Source organism: Coturnix japonica, chromosome 7 (assembly GCF_054131305.1).
Source record: "Coturnix japonica strain WE chromosome 7, WE-NBRP24, whole genome shotgun sequence".
Classification (NCBI taxonomy): Eukaryota; Metazoa; Chordata; class Aves; order Galliformes; family Phasianidae; genus Coturnix; species Coturnix japonica.
In genome coordinates this window covers 5,692,060-5,706,912 of record NC_140669.1, presented here as the reverse complement: position 1 = coordinate 5,706,912, position 14,853 = coordinate 5,692,060, and the positions used below count along the sequence as shown (strand labels likewise).

Sequence of the window (14,853 nt, the reverse complement as noted above, 5' to 3'; positions counted from 1 at the left end):
ATTATTCATGCAGGAAAAACGTGGTCTGTCTGGGGATGAGATAGGCTAATGAATTAAGCGTGTGGAACCTGGTTCTGACAAAGGCTGTAATGACACGTATTCACATGGCTGAAAGTAAATGTCCCCTCTGGATATTTCCTACAGCAGAAGGAAAATGTTGGACTTTAAGCCCGCAGCCAAAATACACATCTACTTAACAGTAGGATCACTTTGCTCAAAGGATGATGCTTCTTGGCATTCAAGTACATCTGCTGCTAGCTGAATTAACAGTCATACCTGAGAGGATATCTGTTTTCATCCTGAGGTGGAATTGCTGTAGATTACCACACCCACGACCAAAGAAAATCTAACCCCAGGTTATCTAAGTTACAGTATTCCACTCCTGAACAGCACAGATGATAATGTGACCGATGCACAAGCTGCATCACTGCTTCTTGCCAATAAGCAGAACTAGCTCAATATTATGGTTTTAATCCTATACGGCAGAAGTTGATAATTACAGGTGCTGCAACTCGGAGAGGCAGTTGCTGCCTCTGGATAAAAAAAATTGTAGGACATGATTTTTCACTGATGCAGAAGATGAGTAAATAACCGAGTTAGTGTCCATTCTGAATGACCAAAGCACAGTACTAAGCATAACACCCAATATAACTGTTCCAGAGCAGTTAATAGTGTATACTAACCCAGAATATGACTCTTCCCTACTACTACTGCAGACAGGTCACCCTTTCTGAGCACTTCTGTTGAGCAGGGGCAGTTAACATGTTTTGCCTGGATAGGCTGATATGTGTCTCACTGATCATAATGAACAGGGCTCTGTAAGTATCAAAGTGCCCATTTTAGACTTCAAAGTTTAAAAAATACTTCTACTTTACAGTGATCTGTTCATTGCACATTTTGTGCCACTTTGTACTGTCCCTATGAGGGTTCATCAGACGTTAGCCTTCAAACTTCAAGTAAGATAAGACCAGCTGTACTTCCCTGACTTCTCTATCCCTTTTGGTTCCTTAAAAGGCACAACTCGGGTCTGTGTACAAAGACCCTGCAATTAGATTTATTTCACAGAATAGAAATGGTATGGAAAACCAGTTTTCTGAAGTGTTCTCACCAACCTGGAACTCATTTATTTGAGCTTCCTGCCATGGGAGCCATTTTTAAAGTAAATAATGGCAAAAGGGAATAAGTAAAGACACAAATTATATTGCAGTGATCTAATACGTTTCATTTGGCTGGGAGCATGTTGTAACTGCTAAAGCTGAGGAAACAGCATTCAAGAATAACTAGAAAACCCAGGTGAATCTATTATCTACTCCACCCAAGGCTACTACTTGAGTTCAATTTTTAATGAATGCAGTAACATTACTGTACTAAATGCATCCCTGAACTGTGAACACATTCACTGTTGTGATTGTACACTGAAAACAATTGTTCAGAATGAAGAAAACAAACAAGCCCCATCCCTGGGGAGCACTGAAAATCCCATGGGCGCGTGCCTGGATTCAGGTAAACATAACAGCACACCTGAGAATCTGCTCCCAGCCTCCACCCAGCTGCCGAGCCATTGGCATAGAGTGAAATGTCAGCAATCTTTCTTGCATCTTCCTGAGACTCCTCCCTAAACAAATTGAACCTATTTTAATCTCAAATCCTTTTCTTGCATTCGCACAGACCTCAAAGATGACCTCAATAGTGGAACATTACAAGGAAAAAACTGAACACTGTGGTGCACTTGCTATTGAGGTCTATAGTACTGTAACCATCCCTAACATCACTGGACCTGGGCAGGCTGACGTTGTAAATTGTTTCAAGATCCAGATGAGGATGGTGGTACATAGATGGGAGTTTTGTTTTGTCACAGCATGAGAAGAATTGCTTAGCTGAGTGAATCAAATAAGGTACTATGACACACAACATGTATTGCACAGTAAGACCAGTTTTGCTGTCATTCCTACCCAGTGACACAAGCCATTTTGTTCTCAAGGTGGAATAAAGTTTTATTCTCGTGTTTACACACTTATTTGTGCCTTAAAACTTCACATTTGACATATGCTAGTTTAAGTTAATCTGGTAGTAGGTTGTTTGGATATCAAAAAGAGAATTAAAATTGCAACTACTGTTTGTAAAGATCTGCTTTAGCTGCATGATGAGCTCTTTTTCTCTAGAAAAATTGGTGCTGGTTGTAATTTCCCATATTTAGCCCTGAGGCAAAGAATATGAATAAGAATATGAAGCTCTGGAGAAAACTGATCAAACCACCTCTAAATAAAATGTCAGGAAAAATGACAGTTCAGACAGGACTGACTTCAGTCCCCTTGGTGTTTCTACAGCCCAGGTTCACATGAATATTGATGTGCTGCCTCTACTCAAATTCCTGATCCCTCACTTTGGGTATTTTTGGCTACTGATGTCAATAAATATACATTTAATCAGTGCACAACATTAATGTGACTTCATTTTAGAAGTCTTAACTCTTATATGTAAAACAGAACCCTTAAAAGGACTTAATGTCCAAAACCTTCGGAAAGTTATGTCTCTTTAGGTGCTTTTATTTGAAAATTAAGAGGAAAACCGTTATTCACACCTGGAAGTTTTAGATGTGAGGTTCAGTGTAAATGAAGTTGTCTCTTGGCTAACTTGAAAATGATGCAGTCATGTTTGAAACATGTGAGAACCTCCCCTTAGTTCAGTGACTGCCTCGTATGTTTAGGCTCTTAGGGCTGGACTTTGGACTGACTATCTGATGGGCCCTGTTTAACGAGGCTTATTTTTTTATCCTGCTTGTAACTACTTCTTTGCAATGTTTGCCACTGTCCAAGTTTGTCAGGTGGAAGTGGATGAAGAAGCATTAAAATTTGGTACAGGACACAAACACATGAACACCTGCTGTTCTATTTTGTCAGTCTTACCAGTAAAGCACAAAGCAGTCATTCTGTGGGATACAAGCAACTGCAATGAATTGTTTCTGCACTTCTGAAGAGAAATCTGATGTCAAACAGACAAATGCTGTAAACCAAAGAGCCACATAGGAAAACTTGTACGTTGCTGATTGTCATTTGCTTTAAAAACTGCCATCGGGTATAGAAATAAACTGTGCTTCTGTGTATGATGCTCACCAGTGAAGTTGATTCTTAATTCAGTTCCCATGCCCCAGATGACTGAGAATCTGAATGAGACCTTATAAGGACTGATGGTGACATATCACGCTGAGAGCAGTGGAAATTCTGAGGCACAGAAATGCTACAAGGTGGCCATGGAACCTACCGACTTCAACCCAAAGTGATCTGCTACACTTGATTTCCTAACTTAAAGAAACTATATTAAAAAAGAAACAAAACTGCAATATTGCATTACGTCAAACTCAATTTACAGAACTTGAACTGGGGACATTTTGCTTCTTCCTAACACCTACCTTGGAACTCTTCCCTGCAGTTGTGATAAGATCAGTTGGAGAGACTGGCACACATCACAGCCTTGTTGTCTGTACAGTGTCCAAATTAGTTACTGTAAGAAACAGCACTAGGATAGTGCTAGGATAGGCTACAGCACTGATTTACAGATGCTAGGAAACACACCAGAGCTTGGCTCTATGTTAATTTAAATCCTTTTTAACTGGTTTGAACTGATACTTTGATTTGTTAATGGACCACTGATTAGCATCCAGTTAACAGTGCAATTAAAAGAAATCCACTCATGGAAATATCTTCCTTTACAATCCAAGAGAATTTTGGGTTGGTTTTTTTTTTTGAGAGGGGAAGGTGTGAATCACCAATGTCCTAAAATGTAAACAGCTTTTTTGCATTACTTCAAATACTGATTGCCAAATTCAATTTTGCATATTTATCTGATACCAGCTCACATTTCCACAGGAGTGACAGATGGAATTTCAATCAAATTTGGCTCTGTATGTTCTCAGAAGCAGCAAATGCTCTGGAGGTGGGCTGTAAAGCTTCCTTGCACCTTACACAACATTGCAAATATAAGCAACTTGGGAAGCCGGCTGGGCATGAGAGAACCCTTTAGAATCTTTTCAAAGCAAAGCTCTGGAAGGTACCTTAGTCCATGTGCAGCTCTCTGCCCTCCGTGTTCTTCACTGTGCAACCAGCCCAGCCTGATCCCTGTCCTGCACTACAACGCTCCGTGTATTTGCAGCTTTTCAGGGCTATGAGCTGTGGTTAACGGCAGCCACTGAGGCGATCAACTGCAGCAGCTCCTTGACCCTACGGTTAGACGGTGAGATGTGTTAAACTGTAGCTACATGAGAATGTAACAAAAACAATTCCTCTTGATGTCACCCTTACCAGCTGTACACACACAGCGCAGCTCTCACAGGTCGGACACCATGTGCCCTTCCCTTGGCCTGCTCCAACATTTTCTCTCGTTGTGGTGGTGCAGGCCTTGCAGCAGCGCTGCTCCTCACAGCAAACCGCGCTCGGTTCTTCCCCACACACCGAGCACCGCTTTTCCTCAGTTCCACACACACACTTGGCTTTCCCGGGTGAGCCGCACAGCCACACACCACGTATGCACAGGCCTCTTTTTCCTCGCCACAGAGTAGCGATGTTTCACAACAGCCTCGAAGCCGGGTCGGAGCGCTGCAAACCGCTCAGAGGCAACGCACGAAGCGCCCAACATGGCGCCCAACATGGCGCCCATCGCCCCGCAGCCTGACGCGAATCTGCCGCCATCGAGCGCGCGACCGCGGGCGGGCACCAATCAGAAGGCGGGGCCGGGCCCACGGCGCAGGCGCGTGACGGGAGATCGGCGCATGCGCACGGCGGCTGTGTCGGCTCCGGAGCCCGGCGGTCACCATGATGTGGTTCGGGGGATCCATCCCGGCCGCCATCGCCGCCGCCAAGCAGCGCGGAGCCGTGTTCGTCGTGTTTGTGGCAGGTAACGGCAGATCGGGGCGGGGGGCGGAGCTGAGAGACGGCTGGGGGCATCACCCGCCGTGACACGGCGGCTGCCGAGCTGTCGGGCCTGAGGGCCGCGAGAAGAGGGAAGAGCTGAGGGTTGAGAATGTGTAACTTACAGAATTTTCTTCATGCAACTCAAGAGCTGCACTGAACTGTCCTATTAGATGTGAATGTTGACTGGGTGGCTGTGGGAAGGCACAGCTGCTCAGGCTGGTGATATGACCGCAGGATGGAGCCTTGCTTTGATACTGTGATACTTTGATATCGTGGTGGTGGCAGTGATGTTAGATCTTCATGCCGCAGACTGGCCCATAGGCACACATAAGGGACAGGCAATCCCAAAGCTGCTGGCTGAGCAGGGAGAGATGCTTTCAGAGCTGTTATTTGTAGATGTTGTTTACGCTTTGCTCAGTGATCTGCATCTGTTTGTTTCCATGTGAAACTTCTTAGGACTGAGGAATAGGGGAGTTGAGTCCTTTGGCAACCTGGAGTGGTTTTAATAGGTTCCTCTTACAGGAACATGGTATTGCAGACTGTGTCTTTTCCAGTGATGTGGATGACGTGGGAGGTGATGGATTGCTGTCCCTGTGCACAGCTCTCACTTGACCTGACCACACTGAAGAGATCAGCACGTGTGACTGAGAGTTGTGTGCAGGTCTTTGATTGCTGCTAAGTGAAATACAGGGATGTGTGGGAATGAGAGTTGTGAGGCAGTTGTATTAACTCAGTGTTGAGCTGAGCCAGCGCTGTTGGTGGCGGCCTCTCAGCTTTCTCCGTGCCTTTCACATTTCCTTTTCAGGATACAGTTACTGCGATAAATGAACGTGAAATCCCAAGTGGGAAAGGGTTATTAACAAAAAGATACCAAGTAGCCGTTCTGTGGGTAGTCTCCAGGTTAAAGTGCTTTATGAGGTAGGGTTTCATAGAAGGTGAGTTATCAGCATTTTCCTTCCTGGGTCACAGCTCTCAGAGACGGCACATTGAACGACGCCTGACCTGTTTTTGTCCTTCAGATTCTTTTGCCAACTGCAGCAGTTGTTTGTCTGGAAAAGTCACCATTAGGCAAGTCTGGAGGTATTTTTAGTAGCCTAATCGGATGAGCACGTGTGAAAGTGTGTGCAGCACAGTGTGTGCAGCACAGCGTGTGCAGCACAGTGTGTGCAGCACAGCGTGTGCAGCACAGTGGCTCTGTCCCAGCGTGGGGCGGGGGCAGGAGGCCGCACCACTGGGCACAACAGCTGCAGCCACCCGCTGCACTTGGCTCCCTAAAAATATCCCAAACGTGAACTTGGGGTATGTGGGCTGATAGGAGGTATCTGCTCTTGGGGTATGTGAGCTGATAGGAGCAGAGATTAGTGCTTCCAGGGGAAAATCAGGGTGTACGGATGGAAAACACTTGTCCAAAAGCAGCGTGCTTTGTATTTGTTTCGTTCTGAGCAGCACTGCGACCAGTCCTGATTTAAAGGAAGCAAAGCTTCACAGGGGGATTCCTGGTTGTTCGTGAGTAAAAGATACCACGTGAAATAGCGACTGGGGTGAAACATGCAATGAGATGATGCAATCAAGCCAATCCCCAGTGCCATCAATCAGTTCCTGCTCCTTTATCCCTGTTCCATCTGTGCGGTCCAGTCCCTTCTGCTCCCCTGGACTGACTTGCCATGCAGCTGAATGAGCATGCAAGCTACGTGCTTACTGTCTTAGAAGGGTTTTTGGTATATTTGCCTTTTTTTGGCATGTTAGCAAGATGAATCAGCTGCAGTGAATTACCTCCAGATTATAGGAAAGAAAAGAAGATTAACTGTTTTGCAAATAATTGACAGTCTCTTTCATCAACTACTTCAAGCAGCTGAAGCAGAGCTGAAGTCAGGGGCGGTTGTTTGTTCAGCTTCGTGTGTGTTGTGTTTGCAGGTGAGGATGAACAGTCGGCTGAGATGGCTGCAAGGTGGGAGGACGCTCAGGTGACCGAGGCTGCCTCCGATGGATTTGTTGCTATTAAAATCGACACCAAAAGGTTTGATTCGACTCTAATTCTGTCTCTTATACAGTCTTTCATTGATGATGATGGAAGTATGAGGCATGTGAAGTTCTCTCCTTGCACTGGAGGTAGTTAAATACAGTGTTTGAGGGCATAAGTGAGTTCAGTACTGCTGAAGCCACCAGAATCTGAAAAAAATGAAAATCTGCATTGTTGTGTAGAATATTCTCTGTGTGTTTCCTGCTGGCTTCAGCATTAGTAGAGGAATGCTTGGGGATGTCCTCTTGTAAAAGAAAAAGATGTAAAAAAATAATGTGGAATCAAAAAGCAAGTGCTCTCAAGGCAGCCCTTTGTTCAGTAGGATGGGTCTGTGAGGCCCTAGAGAAATTCTCTCTTTTGTAACACACAGCACGGAAGCATCGAGGCTTCTGGATACAACACTCAGCTTTGTCAGAGTAAGAACTTCAGCTCCAGTGAGGAAAGTGCATTGATGTGTCCAAAAGTTGCGTTATTTTAAAAGGCTGTACAGACCCTTTAGAAACACAGCGCTGTTTGCACTCAGTGGGTTAGACGTCTCCTTCCTATACTGCTTCTTAGCACTGCTTCCATAAATAATCTACTGCACTCAGCTGTGATAAGCAGGGATTGATAACACTTATGCAGAATGATAATGAGAAGATGCAACACGAGTTTGCTTTTAGTGTTTTCTCAAGTATTTAAATAGTTCCGTGTGTGGTGGTAGAACAGTTATTTTTATGATGAAAGGCTTAATCTCAAGTTGTTGCAAAGTAAATGTGCTTCCTCAACATGCCTCTTTTCTTCTTACCAGTGAAGCCTGCCTGCAGTTCTCTCAGATTTGTATCCTTTGTAAGCAGTGTAAATGCAGTGTTATGATTACAAATAATTGCTCTCTACAAGTTAAGGCTGTTCTTAAGACAAATATAAGTTTCAATGAAAAGGTGAAATGCTAATCAGCTGTACGGGATGTTTTCCAGCATATTTAGTAGCTTTGTTTTTCCTCCTCCCTTGATATTCTCAGCCTGTTACCAGGTGGAGATAGAATATTGAATAGAGATACTCAGCGCCTAAGACTTTTCCTCATAATGATAGTTGATAAATTTGTTGTCATGCATTGCCCTTAACTGCTGCTGTGCAGATCCCGTTGTGTGCGTTCCATCCAGTTTTTTTATAGGAGACAATGGAATCCCCTTGGAAGTAATTGCTGGCAGCGTTTCTGTTGAAGAGCTTGTTACCAGAATCCATAAAGTGAAACAGGTAATGCTTGTGACAAGTGGATCTTTCAGACTGAGATGGGTATGCTGCATGCTTAAGGCAGGCCCTTGGATGTTTTATAATGTGGGTTTATAAAAATATGCTTCTAAATACAATATAAATATACTAAATATATTATTATAAACATAATATAAGCATAGTTTTATCACTGTGAATGCGAGTGTAAGATATAATTAAGAAAAAAGTACATATGGTTGTATCAGACTCAACAGTATGGGATAATTTTAGTTTCATATTTTAAATAGGACCGAGACTCCAAAACCAGTTTAGTAGCCTTGATGTTTGTACCTGAGGAGAACATCATACTCTCGCTTGTTCCCCCCAATTTCTTAGATGCATGCAGAAAAAGGGCGAGCTCTGGAGAATCCATGTCAGTCCTCTGCTCCGTGCCCCTCATCTCCATCTGATGGTGCTCCAGAAAACATGCAGTCCACAGCAGTGGATCCCTGTGTCTCTCCTGGGTCTGTTATGTCTGAGACAAGACCTTCTGATGGTAATGGCCAAAATGTTAACACAAGTGCTGGCTGATTTGCTTTTAAATAATTTTTCTTGTCTTAATTGCTATATAATATTACAGCAAAGATGGTATATTGAGTGGACTTGTTGAAAAACATGAACATACCAGATGCTTCTTGCAGAACTTGTCCATCTACTCTGTGAGAAATACATGGTTTGTAATAGGAACAAAAAGCAGTATGTAGGATTCAAAGGCTCCTCTGGATTAGTAATCTGAAATCAAACAGGGGGGAAGGAGGAAATAGAAAGTTTGAATAGCAAGGCCTCCTTTCTTCTTGAGATATCCTTGTTTCTGCCAATTTATGGCTAATAGTAAACAGTTAGTGATATTTTCGTGTTAAGAAACATACCTCTAACTTTTCTCTTATTCATTACTTTCTTGTCAATTGCTTGCAGATGGAGCAAGTTCAAGTCAAGCGAGCCAGGAAGCAACTCAGTCTTCAGATGGGCAAGTGAGCAATGCTCAGCCTGTGAATGATCTTGCACTCAAAGTAGAAAGGTGACTCTTCTTTGTAGACTATCTGACGTATCCTGTTTGTTTCTCAGGATGTAGTTCTATTTTTTTATCAGATGGGCTGAATTACAGGATTTTGGTGCTGATTTTGTTGTCATCTGGCAGGCATTCTGTGTGGGCTTATTTTTGTTTGGCTGTCTAAGATAATACAAGGGGGGATACAAAAATCAGCTTTTAAGTTAGTTTTTCCCGTACCCTGAGATAAAGGAGTCATCTGGAAAATTTGGAAGGTTGTCATTACTTTGATATAACATCAGTATTTTGATCTTTCGGGCAATGTGCTTTCTGCAAAGATCTTGAAGGAGTTATATTGTACTGAAAGCATTGGAATTAGGGCAGAGAAGTGCTAACCTAGGTCTTCTACAGAGGTGTCCTCTCATTTTCTCATCTGTTTGATAACTGCAGTTCAGGCATATCACAAAAGGCAGAGTGTTCTATTTTGTGACTTTTCTGTTTTTTATTTGATCAGTGAGCTGTAGGAAGGCCTGCTAAGCAATGTTAGTTCAAGTATTGTAAAGTATGGTAACAGACCAGACTGATGGGAAAGTGGTACTTAGTATTTCTTTTTAAAAAAGCACAACTACAGCTTCTGTACAAGACCAAGAAGTTTCTCATGTCTGACCCTGCATGGCATTGGGTCATGCCTGCTCTCTTCCCAGACTTAAAAATACACAGCAAGTTTTGTGCATTGGTCCTTACTCTATGGCATCTGTCTGGATAAATGAGACAGACACGTGTGAGTCTATATCAGTACATGCTATATATTGTTTGTTTTCCATTTTAGGAAGTGATGTGCAGAAGAAACCAGATGGCTTAAATAGTTAAGAACAGGTTGAGATTAGTGTTCCAGTTACCATAGATTGCAAATAGTATTGCTTATTGTACGTCTTACAAGATGTCAAACAAGAATATGTAAGCTTCTTCATTTAGTGAACAGAAGAAATATGTTACAACTACCATTAAAAACCACAAGCGAGGTGCTGAATCACTACCTCGTGTTGTTATGGATGGTACAGCCACATGTGAATGAATCATTACTCTTACATTAACTGGTAGCAGTGTGTTACAGTCCCTCTTCACTTTCATGTGTTTTATTCTCCTGTGCTGGGAAGTGCTTCATTAAAAGTAAAAATATTAATAGTAGATATTGCTACTTTAAGACTTCTTTTCCTTTGCTTTTAAATTTAGAATCACAAAAAAGCTTGAAGAAAGACGAGAGGAGAAAAGGAAAGAAGAAGAACAGGTAAAACAAAAATGTGGATCTGCTTGCAGGATTTATTTAGACACCCATATTTGAATAAATACTTAGTTGCTTTTTAAATAAATATACTTTGGTCTTGTCCCACTTATCCAAGGCAATTTTGTGGTCTCATTTTTATTGTCTCTCTTGTTTATTCAGAAAGAAATTAAGAAAGAAATAGAACGGAGAAAAACTGGTAAAGAAATGTTGGAGTATAAAAGACGTCAGGAAGAAGAACTGACAAAACGAATGTTAGAGGAAAGGAACAGAGAGAAGGCAGAAGAGAAGGCAGCTAGGGAACGTATCAGGCAACAGATTGCATTGGTAATTTCTTTCTTTGGAAAGACAGCTTGCTGCTTCCTTCTCGCAAGGGCTGACAGAACTAAAAGGATCATTTTCTCATTTGGTAAAACACTGAAAAATGTTCAGTTTTTCTGCTTGGAGCTCTGTGGCTTTGCACAGTGACAACTTATGCGTTTTAGTAGCATTTGCTGCGAAGCTTCTACTTTTATATGCGTAATGATGGTATCTCTGAGAATTAACATACTAGCTTGTGTGTCGCTTGAGCTATCATTAAACACAGAAAAGAACTGCAATTCGAACAGAGATCTGAAATGGAAGCACAGGAAATATTTGTTTGAAAATCGGGGTTTTTTGTTTGATAGAGGGGTTAATAGATGCATAGAAACAGCTCACAACTGAAATTCCTCTTTGTCTCCGAGTTTTGCCTACTACATGTAGAACTACAGCAGTGTGACTTGTCATAGATTTTTCCCTTTCTCTTCGCTGGAGAGTTACACTTTCATGGGCAAGCTGTCTGTCGACTACTTGGATGAAGTGACTCACTAAAAAGTGTATTTTATTTTTCCTAATGGCAAGAGACAGTGCACTTTGACAGTGAATGCACTTTGACAGTGAATACAGCTTTGCAGCACCGCTGCCTTTCCTCTGTGCAGCCTGCACAGTTGGGATCTCAGTACAGATTTTATGAATATTAAGCTGCTGTTCACGGTGAAAATGAAGGTTTATGTTTGATCTTTCCTAAGGATCGTGCTGAGAGAGCAGCTCGCTTTGCAAAATCAAAGGAAGAAGCAGAAGCTGCAAAAGCTGCAGCTCTTCAGGCTAAACAGGCTGAAATAGAAGCAAGAAAAGAAGCGTCTCAAAAGGAGCGAAGGTGGGTTGTAGAGAAAGCAGAAACGTGTACTCATGGGAAGAAAGGTTAAAAAAGTCTTTGCATAAGCATTAAGAAATGTAATAATATGTTCTAAACTATTAATTTATGTGTTTAAATACTGACATAAAAATTAGCTTTCTTTTGTAATACTAACTCATAGCTATTTCCATTAATATTATGTTCTCAGATAACTTGCATCCTTTAGACTTTCCTGATAATGATACTTTCACCTCCTGATCTTTGATTTGAATACCAGGTATGATGGGGCTAGAAAAGGAACCAGATGAGGGAACAATAGTGGAGAATGTGGTGCTGACCCAGCTGTTTCTCTGGGTGCACGACTGGCTCGGACTCAGCAAGGCTTGTTTTATGCACATCAGCATTAGAGTCTGACATGGCTCCTGTTCTGTCTGATGCTGCTGTATCAAAATGTCCTAACGTATGGAGGCCTTAAATAGTTACTGAACCATTGTGAATTAGATCCCCAGAAGAAAGGGCACAGTGCAGGAATAACCTGTTAGATAGCTGAAGTAGCATTACCTGCCAAGCGAGAGTGAATACCTATGCCCTCATAGTATAACTTCTGAAAAACCCAACAGAAGTAATATAGGCTATGCAAAATGTGTGTGGTTTATATTTCATTCATGTATTCATTGTTTTGTGTGGTTAATATAAGCATCTTGTTTGAATGCGGAGGTGCATGGTGGTGTATAAGCAGATGGTTATTGACTGCAAATCCAAATTCACAAGCCATCTGAACTGCCATAAATAAGATGGCTGCCCCTCCCTTCCACACCTGAATTCTGCCAAGCTAAAGCCTCGAGAGTGTTTGTAATTGTTAATCCACTGACTGACCATGGTGAATGTCCTGCAGTGCAATAGCCAGGATTCAGTTCCGCCTTCCAGATGGATCTTCCTTTACTAACCAGTTCCCATCTGAAGCACGGCTGGAGGAAGCAAGGCAGTTTGCTGCGCAGGTAAATCAGTGTTTCATTTTCTCAGCTAATTACGTGCTAATTACAGATTAATGTAGCAGCAACTCGTTGATCATGGCAGAATCATTGTTAGCTGCTTTCCTTTTGCTCAGCTAGCAGCTCCACAGTTGTTTGAAAGTGGAAAGTGTGCAGTTAGTTATAACTGAGATGTTTTCTTTGTACTTTCACAGACGGTTGGTAACGCTTATGGCAATTTTTCTCTGGCAACGATGTTTCCCAGAAGGGAATTTACCAAAGAAGATTATGGAAAGAAATTACTGGAGTTGGAGTTAGCACCCAGTGCTTCTGTAGTGCTGCTGCCGGTAGGTGTTGCCTTGGGGTTGGTTTGTTCTTCCTCTAGCTACAAACATCCACACTGTTACTATACAGGTGCTTCTAGTCAGCCATTATAATATTTGCTCGAATTTTGTTTTCTGCCTCTAAGACATACCGCACAATTAGTAATTGTTGTTTGGACTAATTAGGAAGGGGATCAATGTGGATATTTGTTTATTGTGGAACCAAGTAGGGTCTTTTCTAGTGTCGCTTGAGCTGCTTCTAAATTACGTATTAAATACTCTGCCAAAGTGAATACAGCTTTAATGCCTGACAAGTTTGCTTTTGGTGTTCCTATCCAGGCAGGAAGACCTGCTACTTCTGTTGTCCAGGCCTCACGTGGTGACTTGTGGAAGTTCTTGGGCACAATACTTTATCCCCTCCTAGCAGTCTGGAGATTTATTAGCAACTTTCTGTTTACGAGTCCACCCCCCTCAGAATCTACTGTGAGAACAGTCCATCAGCAAGACCATTCGAATCCCTCAAGCTCCAACAATGTTGAGCAAAGCAGGTAATCAAGACTGTCTGTGGTAGCTGTCTCTAAATACTTGCTAGAATTGTTTTATTAATCTTGAATTATTGAACTGAACCATATCTGTTCTTTTATACTCGCTCTGTCCTTGCAGTTTCAGGCAACCACCCTTCTGTGTGGCTAAAGGATAAACTGAGCGCAGGCAAACTGCATCTCAGCCCTGATTAAGCAAGCTATCTTGCTTTTTACATGTGTGATTAAGCAAGCTCCTTACTGCTTGCTTCGGTTTCCAAATACAGTATAGGAAGAAAAACCCAGTATAGTTTTGCAGCTATTAATGAACACAGAATTCAGCTGTAACTATGAATGTGGGTTTCGCTTTGAGCTGATACTGTTTGGAAGATAAACATTTTAATGTGAAGTTCTTATGGTGTAGTTACACAAGGAACATGAGCAGCTGAGGTCAGTCAGAGAGCTGAGGTTCTGTGCTGGCGGAGAAATCTCTTACACCAGGAGCTATTTCACATGAAGTAGGCATGTATCAGCTCAATGCCAGGAGAACCAAAGTTCTGTTTGCTGCTAAATGCCATCTTTTCAGCTGGGTGCTGGTCCCTGGGGAAACAAAGGGCTGAGGAAACCTTTTACTGGGGATAAGAGAAGGAAGGATGCTCTACTTACACACCACTTTTTGTGCCCTAGGCAAACTGTCAGGAAAAGAGTAACAGAAAAACGAGGGGAAGACTTCAAAAAAGAAGGCAAAATATATAGACTGAGGACTCAAGATGATGGAGAAGATGAAAACAATACTTGGAATGGAAATTCTACGCAACAAATGTAGTTTTGAGTAACAGCATTAACGAGTCAGGCTTTTTTTTTTCCTTATTTGATTTAAGTCAACTAAAGCTTCGGGAGAAGTGGGGCTTCTTTCACACCAACTGAATTACTTAATTCTTATTCCCGCAGCGGAGTTTGGAATAAAGTTGCCTATTCAGAACAATCAAGTGGGTGTAGCTGTGGCTTAAGAAGTCAAGAGCTGAAAAGATTGAAAATCTCCATCAGCTTTCATAATCATTACCCTACTGCCATTAGTAAGGCACATTTTAATCTTTAAATATTCTGCTACATAAATCTTAAGCGCCAGGTATTAATGTAAAGGCCATAGTAGGGAATGACTGATTCTAAAATGAGGGTATCAGAAGCACTATTAGTAGCAAATCAGGTAATTAATTTATGTTTAACTTTTTTCTTGCTTCTGCAACTGCAAGCAAAACCTTGTAGTTTTTAATTCCCCAAACACTCAATAAACTATTTTCCAGAAAGCACAGCTGTCTTTCTTGTAACATTGCTCTGAGGTGCACAGTCACAAAGAAGCAGGCAGCTTGGCTTACACGCTAAGATTTAAAATACACGTCACGGTTGTTTCAGTTTAAATGACTTTACTCAGGT

The 14,853-nt window shown here is 42.1% G+C and overlaps 1 protein-coding gene and 1 long non-coding RNA gene across 3 annotated transcripts in view; one reads left to right on the top strand and one right to left on the bottom strand.

The window, feature by feature from the left end:
* Positions 1 to 4,731, bottom strand: part of LOC107316882 (uncharacterized) — a 44,918-nt gene extending 40,187 nt beyond the window's left edge. The window contains exons 1-2 of the long non-coding RNA XR_001556626.3: positions 4,299 to 4,731; positions 4,052 to 4,217 (exon numbers count right to left, since the gene is read on the bottom strand). This is a non-coding gene — a long non-coding RNA (uncharacterized LOC107316882). The remainder of the gene's footprint in view (positions 1 to 4,051; positions 4,218 to 4,298) is intronic.
* Positions 4,732 to 4,773: 42 nt separating this feature from the next.
* On the top strand, positions 4,774 to 14,729 carry UBXN4 (UBX domain protein 4). 2 transcript variants are annotated; one of them, XM_015868887.2, is made up of 13 exons: positions 4,774 to 4,890; positions 6,822 to 6,924; positions 7,718 to 7,746; positions 8,045 to 8,163; positions 8,515 to 8,674; positions 9,094 to 9,196; positions 10,400 to 10,454; positions 10,611 to 10,775; positions 11,498 to 11,625; positions 12,500 to 12,602; positions 12,791 to 12,922; positions 13,238 to 13,446; positions 14,107 to 14,729. In XM_015868887.2, the coding sequence occupies exons 1-13, from the start codon at positions 4,809 to 4,811 to the stop codon at positions 14,243 to 14,245; spliced, it is 1,527 nt and encodes a 508-aa protein (XP_015724373.2). In that variant the 5' UTR covers positions 4,774 to 4,808; the 3' UTR covers positions 14,246 to 14,729. The 2 variants fall into 2 exon arrangements, with proteins under 2 accessions (XP_015724373.2, XP_085408325.1); XM_085552199.1 differs by lacking the exon at positions 4,774 to 4,890 and adding an exon at positions 6,102 to 6,225 and having other exon boundaries at positions 6,260 to 6,924.
* The last annotated feature ends 124 nt before the right edge of the window (positions 14,730 to 14,853 follow it).